At 38.9% G+C, this 23,852-nt stretch overlaps 1 protein-coding gene across 1 annotated transcript in view; it reads left to right on the top strand.

The window, feature by feature from the left end:
• RANBP17 (RAN binding protein 17) overlaps positions 1–23,852 on the top strand; it is a 159,782-nt gene that overhangs the window by 81,365 nt on the left and 54,565 nt on the right. The window contains exons 15-19 of the mRNA XM_074603816.1: positions 769–842; positions 9,290–9,370; positions 14,392–14,455; positions 14,541–14,649; positions 19,834–19,937. Of these exons, the coding sequence (XP_074459917.1) occupies positions 769–842; positions 9,290–9,370; positions 14,392–14,455; positions 14,541–14,649; positions 19,834–19,937 (432 nt within the window). The remainder of the gene's footprint in view (positions 1–768; positions 843–9,289; positions 9,371–14,391; positions 14,456–14,540; positions 14,650–19,833; positions 19,938–23,852) is intronic.

The following is a 23,852-nucleotide window of genomic DNA, read 5'->3' as shown; positions in this document are numbered from 1 at the left end:
AATACGTCTCCCTTCCGATTCTCAAGTTGACTTAACCCAACTAAATGTTTTTTATCCAAACTAAATGTTAAATTACTAAAATTACCAGAAAACTTGATGAAGATTGCACAGTAAGGAAAAAAAAAAAATCTAGTGGCTGTATCCTGTGCGTTTGTTACCGCATCGTAACAGCGGTTTGAGCTGCTAGGCAGGGTGCTGGGAAAGCTCCCTCTAATGTATGTCTTGGATCTGAAATAAAGGGGAAAAGTATACAACTAAACTTAGTTGCTGCCAAGGCCTTGGTCCTCCCTTCGAGAACACAAACGTGAATGTCTGAAGGGTACCTAATTTACCAGATTTTATGACTGGCAGTGCAAGAACTTGCAAATGCAAGCTAAAGACAGTGTTGAATCACATCCTACTGGGGACAGACACCAAGTGAAGAATGTTTTCTCCATGCCTTTGCCATTTTTTATAACGGAACAGGTTTTTTTGAATAGGGACTGCGTTGTTCTGTGCACAACAAAGTGAGCTTACTGGGTTACGTCTCCTTTGCAGGAAGAAATGGATGCAAGGGCAAGTAAAAGCCTATCAGCCCCAAATTCACAAAACAACGTCGCAGAGTGTATGAGCTGTTGCTTACAAGTGCTTCAGCTGGGTTGGGTGGACAGGCATTTGTGCCTGTACTTTTCTCATGGAAAATCAAAATAGGGAAGGTTTTATACAAAATGAAAATGTTGGTGCTTGTAATTGTCTATAATATGTTACTGTTCAAATGTTTATTTCCAGGTGTATGCCCGAATGTCAGAAGTCTTAGGAATAACAGATGACAACCATGTTCTGGAAACATTTATGACCAAAATGTGAGTGTTTACTTTGGTTCCAATGTATTTTGTTTTCACTTCAGTGTTTGCATAAAATCTGAGTTTTATTTTATCATTAAGTTTGCTCTTTGCTAGAAAAATGTCTTCTGTAAATTTTAAACATCTGAAGTAAGGGATAAGCGTTTTCAGAAGCACCCGTATATTGTATTCTGAAGGTGCTGCAGGCCCCTAAATAAATACTTGCAGCTAGATACGTCCTCTGTGGTGCCTGCATCACCTCTGGAAAGGGCTTGTGGGAGACCGGAGCTGAGATTTCACAGACTCTTGCTCAGTGGCAGCCTGGTGTAAGCAGTCCCTGCCCTTCCCCGCTTCCCATTCCTGCCACCCTCAGGTGTCAGCGCAATTGCCTGGAAAGCTTCGTGAAAATTTACAGTGGGGAACGGACCAAGTTAAACTAATCTCGCTTTGGTTTGGGGAGGCTCCTTTGGATTGCTTTTTGGCAAGATCTGGAAAAATTTGCTCTCTTAAAAAATACAGATTCACAGAGGAGGATTTTAAGGCCTCATACTGAAGGAGACAAGGGGCATTATTATGAGCTGTCTTCTCATCTCTGGTGTTTGGCAGAACAAGATGGCGTGTTATTCTGGCAGATGAGCATTGCAATACTTTCTCTTAAGAATAATCCTAGAAAATTACTCTGGAGCAGCTACCTTTTTCTCATGCCTCTGCTGCAGCCGCTTTCCTTGGGTGCCAGCAAAACTACTAGGATTTTGTCTTTTTATTACTTATGTCCTTCATGAGATTTGATAGTTTCTCCTGACTCAAAAAGAGTTTCATCTAAAATCCGTTTTGCTCTTGAAGCAAAACAAAATGGTCCCTCTGAAAAATTGTGAATATCCACTAAAAAAATCTGGGAGTCCCCAGGAGACAACGAATTCCTTGTGTGCCTGGAGAAAGAGAAAGCAGTACCTTACTTCTTTATTCTACGGCGAGGAAGATGCTGCATCCTGTCATTTACTTCACGTCTTCTAAATCTGACTTATAAGACCTGTAAATACTTGCAGTAGACTTTGACTTTTACTAGAGAAACGTCTCTGCCGATGTTGCCAGGTTAGCCGTGACCTCTTTGGACAGTATTAAACGTGGCTCGTCTTTTGCTGCCATGACTACCAACCTTGAGAAATAGTAGCAATTAAGACAAGGTCATTTTGTAATATGACTTAAGTTTTCTGCGGAAGACAAGGCAGAAATGCTTTGCTTGCTCGAAACTAGAAACTGAGTGTTGTATCTTGCCATAGGATAAGAGTAGTACCCGTCAAACCTTGATATTTGTCTGGAGTGTGCTTTGAAGACAGGTAAATGGAGGTTGATGAGTGGAAAAATATTGATGGATGCTTCTTGTATGGTTTCTGGAAGCAGTCCATGTCTTGGTACTAGACGGCTGGGCTTCATTTTGTCCTTTCAAACTACGGTGGAACTTGAACAACTCTGGAAAAAGCGGGGAAGAGGACGTGTTTGGAGACCAGATGCATCAGCTTGCTTCTCTTTTTCTACTTGTTGCTGCTGTTGAGAGGAAATCTCTGTTGCCTTTGCCAATTGAGGAAATAACAGTTTATCACTTAAGTTGTGTGATAATTACTACGTGTGTTTAGTTTGGATAGAGCTGTATTTGCACAAGCGCTGTAGATTAAGAAAAAAATATAGTTAGGGTTTTAATGTTACGTGGAAGACTTTAAAAGAAAGCCAGGTATGTAAAAAGCAAAAATCAGTGCTGCTTTTTAGATTACACACTTTATATTTTTATTTTCTTGTTCCTCATGGCTTACTGTATTTTTCTAAAAACATGCAGCATCTTTGTGAAGTGTTCATTGATTAGATTGAAGATCAATTTCATTTTGCAGAATGGATGGTGCAGCCTGAAATGGACAATTAAGCCAGTAGCTTTAGGACTTAGCTGTGAAACCACTGGATAAACACATTCATGTTTGTCAATTAGAATAAACTAGCTTCTCCCCAGTGATAGCATGCCAGTTGGAAAACTGGGGTGGGAAACGGTAACATACCGATAGATAACCCAAAAACTCAGGTCAGATGGGGCAATCTGGTCTGGTGGCATTTCTGGTGCTCTGTAACCGAGAATAACCTTAGCACGTTGGTAGCAGCGGTGGGCAGGGTACATGGCTGTGAGACCGTTCACCTTTTTCTCTTGTTTATGTAGTCAATATTTTTAACCACACTGTTATTTTATAAGGCCACTAGTCTACTGTTCTGTCTTACCCTACAGATCCATTTTTTCCTTTAAGTAGGTGAAATTTGTCACGTGTTATTCCTTAACGTGAGGTTAAAAGGAAATGCCGGGGAAGTTTTAGTGTGCACTCTCTTGTTAAAGTGGTGGAATTCTCGTATAGTAACTGCACAAAACGTTTGAAAGTGTATAGTTTCTGTTTTGTTACTGCTGAGCATTATGTGAAATAGAGGAGTTGTGCTTGAAAAGGTATTGTTGCCTGGCTAATGGCAGGCAAATCAGTCTTTCGAATCAGGAGGTGTTGGAGAAAGTACCTTCTTGTAATCTGCCATTAGCACTGTGGGATGATCAAAAGCCAAGGTCAGGTTATTTCCTTCTGCTTTGCCGTTAAGAATCCAGTGAAGGATGTGTGCAGGAAGCATTTTATAATTGGTGTGAGGAGTAAACATAGCAATTGAGTTTATGGTAGTCAAACAAGTTGTAGTCTACCAGGACATGTTAATTATTTTTTTTGTTCTGCTATTGGAGACTTAACTTCTTTGACACATGGAGTTTCTAGTTTCCTGAAGCCTGATGTGAGCTCAATGTTTAGATGTATAAATGACATTTTTCCTTTTCTATTGAGCTGTCTTTTCCCAGATCTCTGTGTTTTCAGTAGTTCGCTTTCACATATGTAGCTTTAACCAGTTCTTTTGAATTCATTAGTAGCAGCTTTGCGATGGGGGATAGGTGATCAAACTCAGCGAGTTCTTTCCTTAACAGAAAACAATTTGAAATACTTGTCATAGCTACTAGTAGCTGCAGTAGCCACTGCTCAGTTCATGGATTAAAGGCTCTATGAAAAAGATATTCTTTGAAGTACGGAAATATTTTGAGATTTGTCAATGTAGTAGGTGTTCTTTAGCCCTTCTGACTGGAGTTTAAAGTACTGCTGTCACATCACATCCTAGACCTTTTATCACCTTTTCATTGGAAGTTAATGAATGTGCCTTTTACTGAATTCCTGTTAAACCGTTTCTGAAGGGATGGAGTTTTATGTAGTCGGAATATCCATTAATGGCTGTATTTTCATCACAGTCTTACCAGAAATTTTATAGGATGGTTCTTTTAGCACCCACTGTCTTTGCTTGCTTTGACTGTCACCTTACAGGGTGTAAGTGTGGAAGGGGAAAGGCCAACTGAAAAGATACCTAACCTCCAATGAAATTTTTCTAATATGCAAGGCATCTTCAGTCTTCTCAGCTGCGTTCAGCATCCTAGCAAGAGCCGGGTAGGTTCAAGGACCTTTGTCACCTCTTTGAGCAGCAGCTACCTACCTGCTTTGTTCCTTCCCTGTAAAGGTAAGAGGCAAGGAAATATTTCAACTGGAGCAGTTTTAGTCCCATCTGCTCCCTGAGCCCGTCCTGGGCATTTGGCCGAAAGCGTCTTGTGTTTATTGTGGCTGCAAGCACCTTTCCTTTTCTTCACTTATTCTTTGTGATCCTCTTCTGGTTCCTTTCAGTTAGTATCCAATTCATGTGGAAGTGATTTATTCTGAGTTAGATTTACAAAATATTTGCCCAAATATGTAGTATTTTTGATCATGATAAAACAACCGACACATAAATGAAAGATGCAAACCCAAACATTGCTGTTGGATGTTTTTTTGCCTTTTTTTTTTTTTTTAAATGCTGTAATGATTTCGCTATGGTGGATGCACATATACATACATACAGAGATATTCCATGTGACAATATTTAAGTAATACATACATATAAAAAGTCTGGATCTTCTGAACACTCATGCTGATACAACTCCATGAATCATAGCAAACTAAAACTTGGCCCTTTATTCATGGCAGAATGTGCATTTTTTGTAACTACTCACTTTTGTCCAGCTCTAATGAAAAGTATATATCCAATCACTGTCATTCAGCCACAGAGAGCTTTCGTTGTAAATGACGATAATCCACAAGGAATAATTAAAATATTACAGAGCTTTCTTGCCAACAAATCGTCATCTTTGTTATTACTGAAATTTAAGTACCACATAAGGAAGAGATTTTCCAAGTCTTTTTAGGGGATTTGGATGCCCATTTTTCTTGCACTTTAATGGAAATTGGTTAGCAGATACCTTAAGCAACCTAAGTTTTGTTTAAAATGTATGATTATTTTTTTTTTTAATCTTAATGATTTTATAATGCAAGTGTATTTGTAATATTCTTAAGTTGAGACCAAGATCATTCTAAATTTACATGGTTCGTAAACAAAGACACCGGCACACCCAAAGTTGCTGATTTGCAGCGGTTCTCATCTCTCCTGGCCAGTAGCAACTTATCTCTTGCAACTGCTTCTTTGCCATATTACCAGATCTCCTGTGCAGGCGAGGTACAGCGACCTGTGCGTGTGCAGGTAGTACAGCATTCCTGGCTTTCCCCAGCTTTATTGTGACACACACCTCCCATTACACTTCAGAGAAGGAGTTCAAGGCCTCCTGGAAAGAGGATGGATGAATTCTTTGGGCGCTTACAAATGGTCTGTAAGCAATATTTGAGCACTTTGGCATACGTTGTAAGTAGAGAAGGTACCACCATCCGTGTGACCAAATGGATTTTCTCTCTTCGTACGGTATATACTCGCTCTTCAGCACTCCCTTTTCAGTGCTGACTACGCTTGGCTTTTGCTCTCCTACCTTACATCCCTGATTCCGTCTCCTCCTCTAAAATTTAATTATTTTAATTGCACCGCCTGTTTTTCTCTTCTAAGCTGGACGTTCCACTCCTATGCCTGAGCGGTATCATTTCCCATCCGATATCGCCCTAAGAACTGCTGCATCTTGTACAAAAGGTTGTCCTTTGCTGTGAACCACGCAGAACTTTTAAGAGCAGTGTGTCTGAAGAGGTCTTTCCCCAAATCACAAGCTGAGGACAGGGCGGGAAATTAAGGACAATAGAATACAAACAGAAAAGTAATGAAATGGATGTAAGAGGCTGGAAGTGGATATATCTTTTGCCTTGATTCTTTCCCTGACCAAATACTGTGATGTGGAATGTGCAAAGAATTTTGATTATTCTGTGGATGATATGACAAGCCTTTTCCCAGAGAACTGTAAATTAAAGTATATAATCATTATTTACCTTCCCTTTCTAGATTTTAGGTTAAAAATACAAAGCCTTTTAAAATAATACTTTGAAGTCAGTGCCTTAAGGGGAGAGATGTTTGGTGTGCTGCTGGAGCTGCTTTACTACGCAGGCGTCGTGACAAAGTCCCGTAGCAAGCTGGGGGGTTCGGAGGTTGGGAAGCTTCTTTGGTGCAGCTATTAGAGGCTGAGGTTTTATTCTTGTCTTCTTACTAAAGGCAAACTAAAAGCAAATATTTGAAAGTCTACTGGATTCTTACTGCTGTTTCATTTGAATTTTTAAAATTTTCGTAGCTTTTCAGCATGGATCAGTGTTACCGGTGCTCTTTGGTTTTGTGTGTGTAGTTTGGTATTTTGATACCGGTATTGTTACCAAAATTGGGAATACTCTGCCACTTTTTATTTCCACTTTTTTTTTTTTGTACTTGCCTTTAAAATGTGTTCAGTGCTCACCTACCGTAGGTGTTTTGGTGACTTCAGCATTGGCGTAGCTTTTGATGGAGCTCTTATTTTCCGTGACTCATGTGGAACTTTATGATTGGTTCCTTTGACTCTGTTTCATTTAGTTCATATTTTAAATCAATAAGCCACTTGAGAGATGAAGAGGCAAGGACACTAGCGCTTGGATTTAAGGGCTGTCTTGCCATAATTTCTCTGAGAGCTGTAAATTTTTCTCCTCTTTCATTCCTTGGCTTCTCTTCCTTACATAGTGGAAAACTGCTTTTTGTATTATGAGATTCCTCTCTAGATCTTTACAAATTTTCTCAGATACTTACAATGTTTTGTAGATGTTTCTTAAAATATTGCATTTTATGTGTCTGTCATCTTGCCTGATATTGATAAGGCAGAAACAGAAGTGGGAATTGCTGCGATTATAATTGAAATTTTTCAGCCTCTGTTCACTTGCGAGTACTTTGTAGCTTTTTTTATTATTACTCCATCTTTCAGCATCCAAATACAACCATGAACTGAAAGAAGAGATGTGTACAACAGTACCCTGAATGTTGGATGAAGAGCCTTCCTTACACAGTTTTAATTTTCTCTTCAAGCTGTCACCATGACTTCTTGTTTTTCTTTAAATGTCGTACATCTGGCTACTGAAGGACAAAGATTTTGCTCTTTTGCAAAATAGCCTTTTTATGATTTTGATATTGATGTCAAATCTGGGTAGTCCAAATTCATTTTTATTGCTTTGTGTGGTATGTACTTGTTAAGGATTTAGTGCAACTATAAACATCTCCAGAACTCCCCATAGTAGGGATAAACTGTGAATTATGGACTTGCTAGAATGGGCTATTTCTTTAAGGCAATCTGAACCTCTGTAGCTCTTCATAGAGATTTTTATAAAGTAAATCAATGTTTGTTTGTGAATCTAAATTGAGGAATGCTGCTTTGGTAATTGCATTGTTATTTGCCTTTTCCTGAGCAAATAATGCTAAACAGTTAGATGCTTTAAACTGCGTTCTTGAGTTTATAACTTCCTGAAAAAGAGATTTAGTTTATGTGGTGTAGTACATTCCTTAGCCTGTGAATATGTAAAAGCAATAATCAGTGCTGATTTTAAGGCGTTTAACGTATCTTCTTCAAGTTCTATATTCCCAAAATTGAAACCCTCCAGAGCCAGGAAGTCGTGCTGCCTTTTCATTTGAACGGGCTGTGTTTCAAAAGGCTTCGATGGCCTGAGTTTTATTTCTCCAGATGAATCCACTATCAGAAATGCGGCCGTGAATCTCTTACACGGCATTATCGCCCTGTCTGGAGGACGGGGGCTTCTGAGCAGTTAAGGGGTGACGGTGGCTGTCCCAGAAGGGCAGGGCTCAATACTTGCCTTGAAAAAAGGCGGTCAGGAGGAAAACACTTGTTATAGGCTGATCAGCCCTACTTAGATCCTCAAAGGAGTACTAGAAAAAGTTACTAGTAGTCAGTATATAATTCAGTGATAAATATATTCGAGCTACTTTGAAGGTGTTAATTTCTTCTTGGACCCACTGGCTGAAGTTTGCAGTGGAACCAGTAAATATCGGACATTGATGCTTGAGTGAGATTGTTGTTACTGGCTTACATGACATTCCCCTAAGAAAGTGAGGAAACGGCGGGCTACGAAACCAGCGACTCTTAACTTACTCCTCCTTTGAGAAAAGTTACGTTCTTCCGCTTTCCTGGCATCAGTTTACCCCTTTCATGTGAAGGCTACTGCCACCTCTTCAACTCCTAATAAATCTGGTAGGTGAGCGCAACAGATTCCATCTGCAGGTGTCCTTGCACTGACCTACACGCGGTACAGAAGGACCTGTAGAGGGTCCCGGCTCCGTGTCTCATGCTTAACCTAGGGAAGGTCGTAGAGCAAGTCGTCATCGCCTGGTGTTGGCAGCACGATTTCACTGAAAGGCTACCTGTAAGAGTTTGCTGTCAGAAATAGTAAGTTGTTTTACGTGATGGTCCCCAAGGATTGATAATAGGTCTAGTGTTATCCTATATCATAATTTATGCATTGGTTCGTTAATCAGAGTATGCTTCCTAAATGCCTGTGTCTGAGAGGGGTTGCAGTTAGGGAAATGCAGGATCATCCCTATCCAACTGTCTTGACTCTAGTTAAGTGTTTGGTGTAGGGAAGAGGAAAAATCGGGATGAGTACAAGAACTGCAAGGTAGAGTTTCACTGGGAATTGAGTATATCAGTAGCTCTGTGAATTGGCCCTTAGTTTTTCTGTGCCCCATTTCTCCTACGGAAATTTTCTTGGGGAATTTATAGCAATTTGGTTTTATCTTGTGAAGAATTGGGTAGATAAATACTACAGAAGTGGCCAGATATTGTGTTGAAAAGTGAGTGAGAAAGATATAAGTAGGGGTAAGCTTCAGATAATCTATTTCATTATGATAGATGGTGGATTTTTTTAAAAAAATTAATGTATTTGTTACAACATTACAAAAATGTTTGAGTCCCATGTTCAGGAAAAAGACATGACATGCCTTTAATAGTATTTTCTGTCTCATAAATGGAAAATCCTAAGACGCATTACAGAAGTACATTTGTAGTATAATGCACTGCTACTCTGAGCTTTTGCACTGCACTTCTCAAAAAGAGGAAAATGTGTTATAAAATCTCACTCTTTTGTTTATTCTAGTGTTACAAACCTTAAATACCGGGGAAGATGTGAGCCCGTGATTTCAAGAACTCTTCAGTTTCTAAATGACCTTTCTGTTGGATATCCTTTTTATTAGATTTGACATAACGTATTGCTTGAAAATAATAAGGTAAAAATTAATGTGAGATTTTTGTTGTTTTGTGTGACACATTTTTAAACCAATTAGGATATTAATATTTACTCATTTACTCAATTAGGGTATCAATATTTACTCAGTTTTCAAAAGGTGTGTTCTTTTCCACCTACTTCTTACCAATGAAAGAGAAATCACATAACTAGTTGCTCATGGTCACGTATCCCATTCCTAATCTTGACGTCAGTACCATCGATGAGTTCTGCAGTATCAAGAAGAGGATTCGTTCTGTTGGCGCTTGAGAACAGGATTGGTTCTACTTTGAGGAAGAGCCAACTAAGATACGAAGCACGAGTTAGATTTTAAACACGAGCCTCTTCACATGTTTTATTGTTGCCTGATTCTAAGTTCCTTAGAATCTTAGAATTCCTGCCAAGCTTGTGGATTTCTGTCTGGGTTCAAGTATTTTTGTGAAATTCTTACCCAAGTCATGGATGCTGACTTGCTACCTGTTGCAAACCTTTTGTATCTTGTTCTACAGTTCACTTACTGTAAGTTGGAGAAGAATGTTTGCTCTTTGAATTTGCAGTCAATTGAGCAAGAAGATTTGAAAAAAAGTAGTAGCTGGTTTTGGTGTGACACAATATTTAAAGGTATACGACAGGTAATAAACCACCAGAGCTCATGAAAACATTCAATATTGAAATCCTTTGCTATTTCAAAATAAAAACAACTTTTCAGTAATTTTCTAGGGGAGATTGCTAGACAAGCAGAGGGGAAGGCATCTGGAATGTGACAATTGGTATCATTTTATTTCTCTGTAGAACTCTAATCGTATAAGAAGAATTTTAATATATTTCCTTGGGTTGAAAGATGAGTGTGGGTTTCCACATTCCATAAGTGAATTTTGTTTAATGAAAATCATACAATGTGTACTTCTGTATGTTTACTTGAAATACCATTAAGCAGCTAACTTGATATTTTAAGTATGCATGTGTTTATGTTCTCGTGGCATCACAGAAATAGGACTGGAAAGGACTTGAAAGTGAAACATTACTAAGGAATTTGACAAAAATAGAAGGAGAGCCCTTTATTTCATTAATAAGATTTATGAAGAGACTAATGAGCTCTCTCCTCTTTGATACTATATACTTATTGCTTCAGTAGGGTTCAAAACACTTTCAAAATCACCAAGAAATGTAACATAGTGCACCTAAAAAAAGTGCTTGCGTGTTTATTTTTGTGTGTGTACTTGCTGACATAATCAGCCTCGTATTACTGCGAAAGCCAACAAGCAGCTAGCGTTTCCTGTCGTCTTCTGGAGGCTTTCGAAGGCAGGCATTGGCATGGTAGCTCTCAAAAACGATGGTCAGTGTATAAACTGTTGGTGCAAATAATACTTTTCCAAGGCTGCAATGTCTGGATAGTTTCAGTTTTGAATTACTCAAATTATATTTGCAATAAATGAGTTTCTGCTCGTGAAATAGATATAATAATACCAGGGCCTTGAAAGGATGAAAAAGTAAATATTTAATAACCTAAGTTCTCCTGAAGAGTCGAATTGAGATGAAATTGTGATTATTTTTTTTTTCTTTGCAGAAACTTGCAAACTGTTGCAAGGGCAGTTTCAGACTGCGGGATGTAAAGCAGCACTGTCTGCGTAAATACACATCTTAAACATCGATGTGAAATGTTTAAAGACTAGTAAAAAGAGGGATTAACTACAAACAGAAATACCAAAAAATTCATTCAATTACTTCACAACGGCAATGCTTCAGACAAATTGTGAGAACAGTAGCTTTTCTGCTTAGATGGGTGGGGTCGTACAGAGATAGCTCTAATGCTGCTTCACTTCGCCGTGATGTTGTATTAGTTAAGTTTAAAATTGTGTTCCCTGGCAAACCATAAAAGATTTCAAAAGTATTAGACACCCACTTTTGTGCTGGAATTTAATATGCAACTTTTTATTGGAAAATAATCGTCCTTGTCTGGCAAAATCCACCATGCAATATTTCTGTTAGTAGGCATAATGCAATAAAGACAGGGAGGGCTATTTATCACTACAAATTTTGAGGATTTCAGGATTCTTTTTATTATTTTAATATATTTCTTTGGTATTAAATCAGAAAAATGATAAATTACACCTGTCGAAGCTGTTTTTCCTTTTTCCCAGAAAATGATGTACAACCCAATTTCACTGGTCATTTTGGCTTTTAAAGATATGTATTTTTTTCCTATAAAAAACTCTACCAATAGGGTTTTTTTTAATAATAATACTGAAGTACTTTTTATTTCAAACATATGAAGTAGTTTATAACTACTTCCTGGCATTGCAAACTTTGGCCTTTTCACATTGTATTAGGGTTTTTTTAAAAGGCATTAAGTATATATTGCTTTGAAAGAAATAGTGTATTGTTAAGACGCTGGATCCAGTGGATCAATTTTCAGTATTTGATATAGATTAAATTGTGGCTAGCCCGAAAGGTTAAAATAATAATTTATTTAATTTCAGGACTTTCGTGTGCGTCAATCGGCTTCTATACAGTCTTAGAAATTGCTATTTTTCTTTTTTTATGAGTATAACAGTCTTTTTCTAAAGGATAATCTGGAATTAAAAGCAACCGTAATTCCAGCAAATGTACTATATAACAGGGGGGAAAAAAAGGAAGAAAAAACAGAAGTCAGTATTAACAGTAGAGGCAACAAATGATTGGAGCTGGTGTCATGGTTTACGTTACTTTCACAATTATTCCAGGTTTGCATATTTCGAAATATATTAGCCCAATTTGATTTCAAAGCTCAGTTATTTGAATTATAAATCATTATGTCCCTCCTAGCTGATCAGTCGTGAAATATCTTTGAATTCATTTACATAATGGAATATGTTAGTCATTCCTTTATGTCTTTGAAGCCATAGTGCTCCCTCATGCATGTTTAGCTTTTTCTAATAATTAACTTTTCCACTGTATATTTTTGTAGCAAAATAACTACAGTTTCATTGTTGTTTCATACAATAACTTGAGGCAAAATATTTAGTCTCAAGAAGTCTTGATCCATGTCTTTGTTACCTTATGAGAGGCTGTCCCTTGTAACACAGGGGGGAAAAACCCAACTATGTAGCTTTGCGATATAAAACAGGTAACGCTGTGTCAAATGTTATAGATCGACAAAGGAGCATCATCTTAAAAACTAGATTAGGAGGTTTTCCAATAGCAGCTATAAAACCTATCCTTACGTTTTTAACTGCGTAAAAAGAATTTAATCCATTTAAAATGAAATGGGAAATTGTTTATTCACATAAAAGTAATCAAAGTCTTCAGTCAATTACGTGCAGGAATGGCGGAGTCAAGCAAGCACCCAGAAAAAAACCCCAGTAACGATAAGAAGTGTTACGGGTATTTGTTTGTAAAATCTTCTGTGTTTGTCCCTGACTAGGCACTACTGAGCAGTCTAAATTATGCAGCCCTGCTGATTATTCCTTAAAGAACTTCATCAACGCCAGGGATCAACAGTGTCCAGTAAACCAATGAGTCCTGGTTTTATAATTTTCCTTGTCACATGTACAAGCCCATAAGTCATTTCATTCATTTGATGTTTCTGGGGGTTGAATTTTTTCCGTGGAATTCCTGAAAAAGCGTATTACTATACTCAGATATCACAAAGCCTTTTATATCCCCATTTTACAGATGCCGAACTGAAACAGTGCTATTTAACAGACTTGCCGAAAGTCGTACAGCAGTTTTATGCCAAATGAAGGAGAAACAAGAGTGGGAAAATCCAGACCATTGCTCTGGCCGTTCCCTCGCTCCGTGTTTGCGAGCATCCCTCCTGGCAGCGGTTGCCTCTGAGCAAAAGCTCACGCCGGCGTCGGCGTGGCAATTTTTGGAATACGCAGTGTTGTCTCAACCCCAAATGTTTGAACCATCTGGGACAGGGAATCGCTGTGTCCTCATGCTATTAGAGATGTCCGTAATTCACCCAGCTGGGAGAGGATTGAAGTTGGGAAACAAGTCTTGACCATCTGAGCTTTACGGCCTTCTATAACATAGTTTTTGCAAACTCAACTTTTGATTTAATACGATTTCTCCTGCTTTTTAATAGAAACCTTCGGAAAAATACTACGTTCCATCAGGTGTAGTTGCCTAGTAAGGGATGCTGGAATAGATGCTCTGCAGAATACGTGCAGTCCAGGAAACTCTGTCATTTGATGTGCGTCTCCCAGGGAGCCTTTGATAGAGGAGGTGCAGACAGAGCCGAGCTGACCCTGCTGGGCCAGGGGGAGCCTCAGCCGCGGGCTTTGCCGGAGGGACGCGGTGACCAATCTTCAATTCTATAAAGTTGACGGAACTGGGACTTCTGTGGAAGTATGTATAGATACATCCAAAATTCCCAGCTGTACTTTGCCACAGACTTTGCTCTGAGACTTTGTATGTTCTTAAGAAATTTCCATTTAATTCTTAGACATCTGAAATTACTTGGTTAAATGTTTAACGTAGCTTAGTACGTACAAGATGCATTTTCATCTGTCGTAACTGAAAAAAAAACCTCTGTGATTTCCACCCCATTACTTCAGTGCTGCTTAGGCCTGCCAACGCCGGTCATCTTCAACACGGCCACTTGCAAAACCACTTTTTTTCTTTTTTTTCTTCTTTTTTTCTTTTTTACATGCTGATAACATGGGCCTATCTGGGGAAAAACCAGCACCATTTATTAGCAGAAACTCTCCGTTTAATGATAAAAGTCATTTAGTTCATTTGTCTCTTTTGTGACTAGAATATATGCCATAAAAAGTAATTGCTTTAATTAATAATAGATTGTGGTCTTTAATGTTCTAAAGAACATCTCCGTGACATATATTTCTAGATGAAATTCAGATAATTTTTTTTAATTTGCATTCGTTGTTGTTTCAGTTGAGGGTTTTTTCTCACTAAAAAATCCTGAAAGTTTGTACAACCCAATGACACAATCGTTAACACTGCGAGGCTGATTTTTCCTTAACGCCTGCTACTTATAGTCTCCTGAAAAAGCTTGTGAAAATCGAGGCTGTGAAATTCATGCTTCAGAATCACACAGTAAGTTTCCTTACGGCGTTAAAAAACATTGTGTGTAGTAGATTTTGTAGAACGCTTAACTTTTTGTACTCTGCTGTTTCCACAGAGTAAGCATTTCCCTTTCTTGGGCGTCAGCGATAATTACAGCCTCAGTGACCTTCGGTGCCGGACGGTGTTCTACACTGCTCTCACGCGGCTCCTCATGGTGGATTTAGGTAAGGTCCTTCTCCCACATCCCCCAGACACCACTGTCTTGTGTAATACTATGAACTTCTAAGGTTATTAAGCCCATCAAACAGCAGTGTAATTGTACAGTAAATATGTTATCATTGGTATTTAAATCACTGCCTGTCAACTTTGGAGATGAAGCAATACCAATGTATTTGTTTGCCTTCTGTTGCAGAAATAAGCAAGAGGAGTTATTTTTTGCACAGAAGCACTTTTTGCATTAAGTTTGAAGATTTACAGCATTAAGTGCTTGAGTAAGTGTTTTGCATTTCCAGGTGACATACCGATTATGCCAGAACCTTCCAGCTTCTAGTAGGTTTTCTTTAATTTCAGTTCTTTGTGCGCGTTTCCAATATACAAGACCATCCAAGTTTTAATAAAAAGATTGACGAGAGTTCTGCAGTTCAGCCAGAAATACTTAAACATGCATTTGGGGTTACCTTTTGAGTTGCCCTTTGGAAACGAGGGAGGCCGGACACATGTAAAACACGGTGCACTCTTTAATAGCTAGATGTGATAAAAGACCCAGTAAATTTGAATCCAGGCACTGCCCTTGGCCACCAGAGTAAGAGGCAGAACACTGTCTGCGTGGTTAGCGCTCTGTTGGCTAAATGGGGAAGGCTGGGCTTCTCAAAATGAGCACTGAAACAAGTCCCGTGTTAAAGAAGCTGACGGTGAAGAATGCAGCGCTTCTGCAATTGCCTCTTCTGAGCAGGCTTACGTCTGCTGAGGCTCTGCCGGCCCTGAGGATGGATGCCTGTAGGTGTCGCGAGGCGGGCCACTGGTGAGGGGCCTTCAGAAAATAAGAGAAGTCTTCTGTCTCCTGATTTCTAGCCCTCATACAAGGAGGGCCGCACACCTAGGCAATATGTGTGCAGAAGAGATCGACACAATCGTAAGCCAACAGTAGTTGTTCCTCCCCTGTACTGTCTGCTGCTGAACGGTGCTGAAAAGAGTTAACTTCGAGGCAAGACCGAACCGTATTTATCAGCTTTTTCTTAAAGGATGGCAACTGTGAGCTGGACCTGGATTTACTTGTGGTTAAACAGCTTTTGGTACTGGCTCGGTGTTGTATAACATAAGCAAGAGGTACATTTTCTAATATAAAATGGGTTACACATGCAGTTTCAGTGACTTTTCCTGCGGGTGGGGGGGAATTTGGTAAAACCAAGATCAGAGGTTTTAAAAACTACATCTCAAAGTAGAGATTGTGTAAACATATGTCAGACAAAATGCAGGCGTGTGGCTTATGACTGGCTACGAGCTGATAGAGGTCATTGTGGTTCCTCTGGATTAGCAGCTCCACAAGATCTGAAATGATTAAGGAACATCTGGAAAAAGCATACCTCAATATTTACTTTGTGTTTCTACTGGAATAAATTTGTTTGGGTTTGAACTGATAGAAAAGCACATCTAGAGACACAAACAGGTGTAAGTTGCTTTTAGGATCCAAATTCAAAAAGTAAGGCATACACAAACTGTGTGCAAGCATTGAATGGCAGCATTCTTGTGAATCAGAAGATGTTTTCAAACTGTGCAAAATAGCTTTTTTAGACAAAAAAAGCAGTGTACCGATTGTCTTCTCTGAGGTTTTTTTTTCCAAATTAAATCAGCTTTATATAAAATCCTTTTACGTGAATGATAAACAATTTGCGTGGAAACAAAATTAAGATGAACTTTTATCGGCGGGGGTTGTTTTTAGTAATTGTTTGACGTAGAAGTATTTTTTGGAGATTAGTTGAATACAGTAAATTCAGAATATTTACATTTTGAACAATGTGCTGTTGGAGTGACTGGCAAAATTTAATTGTAGGAAAGAACAGCAATATATTAAATGGTGTTTGCTTCAAAATGCACTTCGGTTTCTGTTGAATTACTTTAAGGTCACGTGACTATAATTAGACTTTGAATTCCTTACGTGGCCCAGGCTGTACGTTTAATAATTTATATTTTTTGGTCATTTAGAATTGCATCATTTTGTCCAAGATTCTTAGTCCAAGATTTCTAAAGTAAACTGAATATTTGTGTGAAGTATATAGCAACCAAAACTAATCCAAGAACACCGCTAAAAGTTATGTTTAAATAAAAGGTTTTCCTAGGATTAATAAATTTTAATTTATATTTTTCTTCCGCGCTACCAAAAGGGGTAGATCCAAGCTGTAGAATATACCTTCAGGAGCTCTTGGGCGTGATTTGTCCGGGTGCTGTGCTTACAGGTATACGCACTCATGCTCGGCGCCAAACTGCCCCAAGTGAAGCAAGTTTAAAACACTATTGCCGTAAGCCACACGCTGAGCTACTATAACTTAACACGCGAGGCATCTCTTTTCTTTCAGATGACGTAATAAGGATGCGTACGTGTAGTTTGACGTACCAAAAATGAACAATTTACCATGGCAGGTTTGTTTAGGATAGTTTCTTCCTTTCCTTATTAATATCGTACTCTTGATGGGATGTGAATGTGGCTTGTACAGGAATGCAAAAGAATTTATAGGTGGTAGTTTGTGTTGCTTTTCCAAAAGTTACAAGTTATTCGATTAATAGGGCAATACTATGTAGGATCCTAACTGTATATTCTTTCTTGACTGCCTACACTGAAATTTAAAACAGAAATAGTTTTTAGATTTCCAGAACTAACGAGTTTGTCATTAAAGTGTTGGTCCCGGTCAACATTGGACATTCTGGTAGTCCTTTGGACTGCTGTCCTGGTTTAACAAAGTACGCTTGAGATTCTACCTTCTGGGAGGGTTCATCTTGAATTTGGATGTGTGCATAGTATCCTCGTGGAGATTATCTTCTAATGACGCGCAGCAGCCTAGATGAGAGGGAGTATTATTTTTGCGATGTTGTGACAACTCCAATTTCTCCTGAGAACTCTGCAAATGGCAATTGAGCGTCGATCCTGCGGAGAGCGGTACCCAAATAGCTTCTGTCAGCCTCTGCGCTGGCATGGGACCATACTGGCACGGGACTCTTTCTGAATGCTTGGTCTTTATTTACTAATTTTTTTGCTCTGAGGAAAATCTAATGAGCAATTAAAAGGAGAAAAGCATCAGGATATGCAATGCCTATAGAAATAGTTTAGCTCCTAGGAGGGTGAGAGAAGCTGGTTGAGCAAAGAGATTGGGAGCACAGAAACTAATACTGTATTGGAACTGCCTGAGGAGCTGGAGTTGGCAAAGGAAGGAGATGGAAACAAAAAGCTGGAGGAACAGTCTGGGGTTACTGTGATCAGTCAGAAGGTGGACATAAGGGTCCAGAGAAGATAAATAAAAACACTGACTGGGGTTGAAAGGAGCAGAGGGAAGATGGCAGAGGAGACGGGCAAAGATGGACAGGATGGGATTTTCCCAAAGTCCACCAGACCCTGTTGCTGCCAGCAGTAGCTTTGAAATCTAGCACGAAGCATCTCGGCCTCCTTGGTTCAGCTCCAGGTGCAGGATGCACGTCGCGGGTTGGGTCAGTTACTTTGCTGGTTTAAGAAAGTTCTTGAGCATAGATTGCAACGTGAAGGGTCCATAACCGGGGCTGGCCAGTGCAGTAGCAGTAAGTTATTGAAAGTATTTCCTTTGCTTTAAAGAAAAAAATCTGGAAAGCTGGGCACGAAAGCCATGTGTTAAAGGGAAGCGGTTCAGATCACAGAGCCAAGTATTCAGAACTGTGGAAGTGCCATAACTGGGATTGCCGCTGCTGCTTTCCTTTCCTCTCCACTGTAAATATCCACATTGTTGTGAGGCGGTTTTAATTGCAGGATCACAATTATTTCTCTCAGAGGATATTTGCCTCTTTCAGTTCAGAAGGTTTGTCATTCTGACTTAATGAGAAGCTACTGAGTATTTTGATTTTCTTTTTTTCTGTGCGGTGTGAGGAGCAGAAAAGGCCTTGACTGCTTAGCAACAACCAAAACCAATACTGTCCTATCAACACTATTCCCATCCCAAACCCAGAACGCAGGACTACACCAGCTGCTAGCAAGAAAGACAATTCCATCCCAGCCAAAACCATGATGGTTGTCCTCTGGGTTTATGTCTTAGTCCATGCTTTGCTTTCTGTCGTGACTATTTTTCTGCTTGGCCTTTTCTCTCACTCTTACTGTTGTACTGGGGTGAGTGCTTTGGTCTTTGCAACGTTCCTAGAGATCAGAGGCTGGAATTAGGCCCATTTTACAGATGGGTATATGAAGTGTAGAAACTAACACTAACTGACACTAAGCTGACACCAACTTTGCACAACCGGTTTGACACACAAAAGACTGCTCGTAACTTCAGTTGCAACTTAGTTTGCCAGACTTGCCAGTGCAGAGAGAAGAGAGAGAAGCCCTATAGCAAAGAGCTCTTTAAAGAACATAAATTAAATTCCTACTCTGAATTACTCTCGAGGGGACTCTGCATGCGAGAGGCAAGCTACCCTCATTAAGGGCCTAAAGATAAGTAGCGTAAGTACCAATCCTCGTGCAAATGGCCATTTCTAAAAAGTTGTTTATAGGTCCTCGTTCAGTGTTATGTCAAAACAGAACGAATCCAGACTTCCAGGTTCTCTTTCACCTGTCTAACCGAGACAATCTCTTTTTTCCCTACCCACAACATCTTGTTTCTTTTACTTTAAATTCACACCTTCTGAAACAAAAATTCACACCTTCTGAAACAAATGAGGGAATAGTGTCACATGAATAACCCCAGTGCAGTCCAGATTTATTTCCACGGCAGCTTCATTCCGTATACTAAATAGGTAGGAGGTAGAAAAAATAGCCTATGATCATTTAAACATCACACTAAAAAGTACACATGTGAAAGGGTCTAATTTGTTGTTACCGTTTTAAATTTAACGTTTTCTAACTGCTGACCCTTCACTTTTCTTCTGTGAATATTCTTCCAGGGTACTGAGCAAACGCTGTCAGATTAACAGAGACAGCAGAAATACGAAAAAGAGAAAGCTGGGAAACGCAGAGACGTGCCAGCCTCAGATACACGTTGTTTGCGATCAACAATCCGTCTTCTTTGTTTATAACTCAGTAAAAATATGTCAGACCTCAGGTTTTTGTTTCTGTAGGTCATATTGAAAGTTCCCATGATGTCAGTGAGATTTTTCTATAAAAGCCGAAGAGACTGACCCCTCCGAACGACAGACTGAATATGGTGTGATGCTTTTTGTTGTGATTTCTTTTCCTGTAGGTGAAGACGAGGATGAGTTTGAGAATTTCATGCTCCCCCTCACAGTTTCGTTTGAAAGCGTGACTCGGATATTCAACGGTAGCTTTGAACAAGAAGAAGCAAAGGTAGGTTTGTTTCAATGGTAGGGGAAGAAATTCTCCATGGGAAGAACTAATAGTGGGGCAAGCATTTAGCAGCAAGCTTGTCATCTCTCCTCTCTGTCTCTCTTGGTGTGTATATACCTGTATGCTTAGATGTATATTTATACCTGTGTATTTATACCTTATATATATTATATATTCTATATAATTAGAAATGTAGACAGTCGAGATACAAAGGCTACGACTGACTATCCTAAATAAACTTTGTACAAAGATTTTTATAGAGGCCCTGGGATTTTTCAGCCCTTTGCAAATCAAGTTGACCTCATTTGATCCCCATGTATAATCAAAGGGACAGATTTGTCTTCGGTGATAGCTTACCCCTTTCATATGTCATATTCCCCTCTGCCATGCAAGTGTCCCGCTTGCGTATATTAACATATTTATTTGGGGGCATGAGGAGACATGTTGTAACACACTTGATAAAACACCGCGGCTTTAAAGTATTTTTTCAAACAAGAATTTATTATATAAATCAAGACTTTATTAAATGGCTGGGCATATATGTATAAATAGGAACTGGTCTTGAAGTATTGCACCCTTAAACTGAACAAAGTGATTAGGATAACTGATAGCTAAATAAGGTTTTTATGTGCCTGTGGGAGCCATATTAGGATTGATTTGACAAGTCAGTTCAGCTGTGGCAACAGTCATAATATCTAGCACAACATTATGTTTTATTAGTAAAATCCTTAAGTGTAGCAAGCTGTTTGTGTCAAAACAACAGTATATTTTAGGGAAGGAAAAGACTTGCTCGATACAAGCTGCATCATCAGGAATGATAATGTATTAGAGCGGTGTCGCATTAAAGAGATCCCCTTGTACCCTCACTGCATAAATAGTTGACGATGCGCACTGGAGCGCGCCTTTCAGCTACACGGGGTCATTTGGAAGAAACCCACGCTGGAATTTTTAATTTGCCGTTTTAAAATACGATGGAAACTTAAATATTACATCATCGTATTTACCCGCTTCCTTTTGTAAGAAAATAAGCAGATACGCTAGAAATATTTAGTAAATAGTTTGTCTACAGTACATGTCTGACAGTACCAGAAGATGCCCAGTTCACAATAATCGCTTGAATTAGGCTGATATTTTTTTTAAAAAAAAGTACTTAAGGTTATTTCAACAATTAATTACTTCTGGTTTCCTCATTTGTTGTTGCTTTAGGTATTTAATTTTAATACGTTTTCATTTATTAGATGCAGTTTATCTGTCTTGGATTCATTTCTTATATTTTCAAGTTATAAATCCCAAAAATCAGAACGAAGAGGTCATTTGATAGCATCACCCTTTCTGTAGGGAACGCTATTTATCTCGTGTGAGGATTGAGTTTATTAAAATAATTTTGCCATTGTCCTGTCTGGTTTGCTTGAAACCATCTTAGTAGAGAAATTTTAATGGAGTGCCAGTGATATATTCCTAAACTAGCAAGTTCTTAACGACCCTGGAAAGTGACTGCTTGATTACACTTTAACGGTATTTGCAAATAAAATCACAAGTAATTAAGGGGAAATCTCCAGGCTTTTGAGCAAGTTTGATGCATGATAACTGCCTGATTCAGCTTCATCTAGAGTAATGCTGTGTAGACAAGAGCTACTGAGATCAATAGCAACATAATGATAGTGGCAGAATTAAGTGAGTAACCTGAGAACTGTGTCTTCAAAATGCATGCAGCTGCCACGAGCCAGGGCCACACAGTGCACTCCCCGCTTCCGTCCTAAATGTTCATCAAAAGACGCCCTGCAGGAAAATGGAGTTAGATGCTCTTTATTGCTGATCGTGTCTCTTGCCACATTTATCAGGGAAATTGGATTAGCAGTTGGCAGCTGCAGGTAGACAAGGTTCTGCAGTGATTAAATATGCAGCTTGGCTGCATTTGTTGTGACAGACCTTTAGTAAATTCTACTGTAAGCACCATCTGTCTAATTTGTATACAGAAAACTTGGTGCTTTAAGCTACTGATAAAGAACTAAATCTGTTGCTTTATCATAAACAAAACTTTTGCTCTAAATTCTCTTAAATGTAATTTATTAGGTTAAAGCTATTTTTCTATCACGATGAATAAATAATACATGCAAAAGTGCTTTCAGGTACTTCATTTTGCGAGTACTGAAAACAAAACCAGTTCGGTTCTTCAATAAAATGCTTAGTATTCCCATCCACGGGGAGATGACACTGTTAAAATATCACTATGAAAATGGTCCAGGACTGCCAAATTCATTTAATTTGTGGTTTTTACTAGGACTTTCTAACTGGCCGGGGTTTGTTTGAGTTTTTTAATATTTCTGAAATACACCGTTGAAAAACAGTCACAACAAGGGAGCTCTTTCTTTTTAAAATACATTTGTAATCATTAAATCCGCCTACAAAACATATGTTTAGGTTTCTTTTCCAGGGAGATCAAATATAATTGAAGATGGCTTAAGTAATTATATGCTTTGCTTTCCTTTTTTCTTCTTTTTGGCTACTTCCCTTCTTCACATTTTTATATTAATAGGAAAAATGTCCAGTATTAAAACAGTGGCTGATTTTCTCCTAAGATTTTTCAAGGTTTCTCTTGACGGTCGGGTTAAGTAATATATCGACTGGGCAGCCGGAATCTCAGTAGTACTTTGTTTATCGTTGTGACATCATCAGATTTGCTAGAAACGCATGGAGAAAAAAAAAAAAAGGGATCTGAGGAAAAAGCAGTTAAATAGCAACGTGCTATCTTTAGCTGGTTTGTAGAAACTCCATGCTGTTAAATTATTTAAAATCCTTGATTTTCAGCTTGCACACATTAAAAGTTTTCACACTAAGTGCCAAATGTTGCAAACAGCACTTTAACAGAATGATTTTGCTTTGATCCCTGTAGCAGTTCCTGAATAATTTATCACAGGTTATTGCCTTAATTCTGGAGAGGGATAGAGCAATAAAGGCAGATGAAAACACTCCAGTTGAAACACCTTGGGGCCTGCTCATTCCTCTGACACGGCTCTTTTGTTGGAACTATTTAGAGGTTATTAAGACGTGTCTCCAGAATTAAGAGTATGCTGTAAGGATGAAGACAGCCATCTTAATTCTAAAGACAAAGCGCAATGACCCTTCACCTTTTTTTTCCTTTGTTGTTATTATATAGTAGAATTATGAGGGTAATATTATAGCTGCACCCAGTAGTGCCACTATAGTTAAGGGTCTGTCAGACTTTCCATTACAAGCCCCGTTTTGGGGGTGGGTGGCGTGAGTAGTCTCGTCTGTTTTAAATTGCGTTAGTCAGACACTTGGCACGCGTCGGCGACTCACAGGGTGGGTTTTTTTCCTGTGGATACTGAAATCTTCAGCTCCTTTCCTTTGAAAAATCTTCTTTGGGACTTGGAAACAAAATACTTGAATTTATTTTAAAAATTGCTTTGTCTTCATTCATCTTAAGTAAACCTACCGCTGACATTCAGGGAAGAATAGTTCAAAACCAAAATTTGAACAAAATTGTTCAATTAGCAAGAAAAGCAAAGAAACCCACATCCCGCTGACAAGCTTTTGCTCTGTTTCTTGTATTCACTGTCCTTCGCTTCTCGTCTTCCTCGTCTCACAGTTGCCAGGGGCGTTATTACCTGTCACTTTGCCCCAGAAGTGGCCGGTGTTCACTTGTGAATGGAGCAGTGGCTCCGTGTTTTCTTCAAATTACTCTGTTAAGTTTGCAGGGCACTTCCAGTCCCACAGGGCGACAGACAGAAAGTAGATGTATAAGTGGTTAACATCGTTTGTCATTAATAAATTTTATGCACGTAAGCGCATAAATGGACTAAAACTAGGTTGTCTTGGGATTTTGGGATGTTGGTGGTTTTTTTTCTTACTAAATGTGACTTAAGCGAGCGTGGAATCGAGGGTGATTTTTGC

This window comes from Larus michahellis, chromosome 11 (genome assembly GCF_964199755.1).
Source record: "Larus michahellis chromosome 11, bLarMic1.1, whole genome shotgun sequence".
Lineage (NCBI taxonomy): Eukaryota > Metazoa > Chordata > Aves > Charadriiformes > Laridae > Larus > Larus michahellis.
This window is presented reverse-complemented; position numbering and strand designations above follow the sequence as displayed.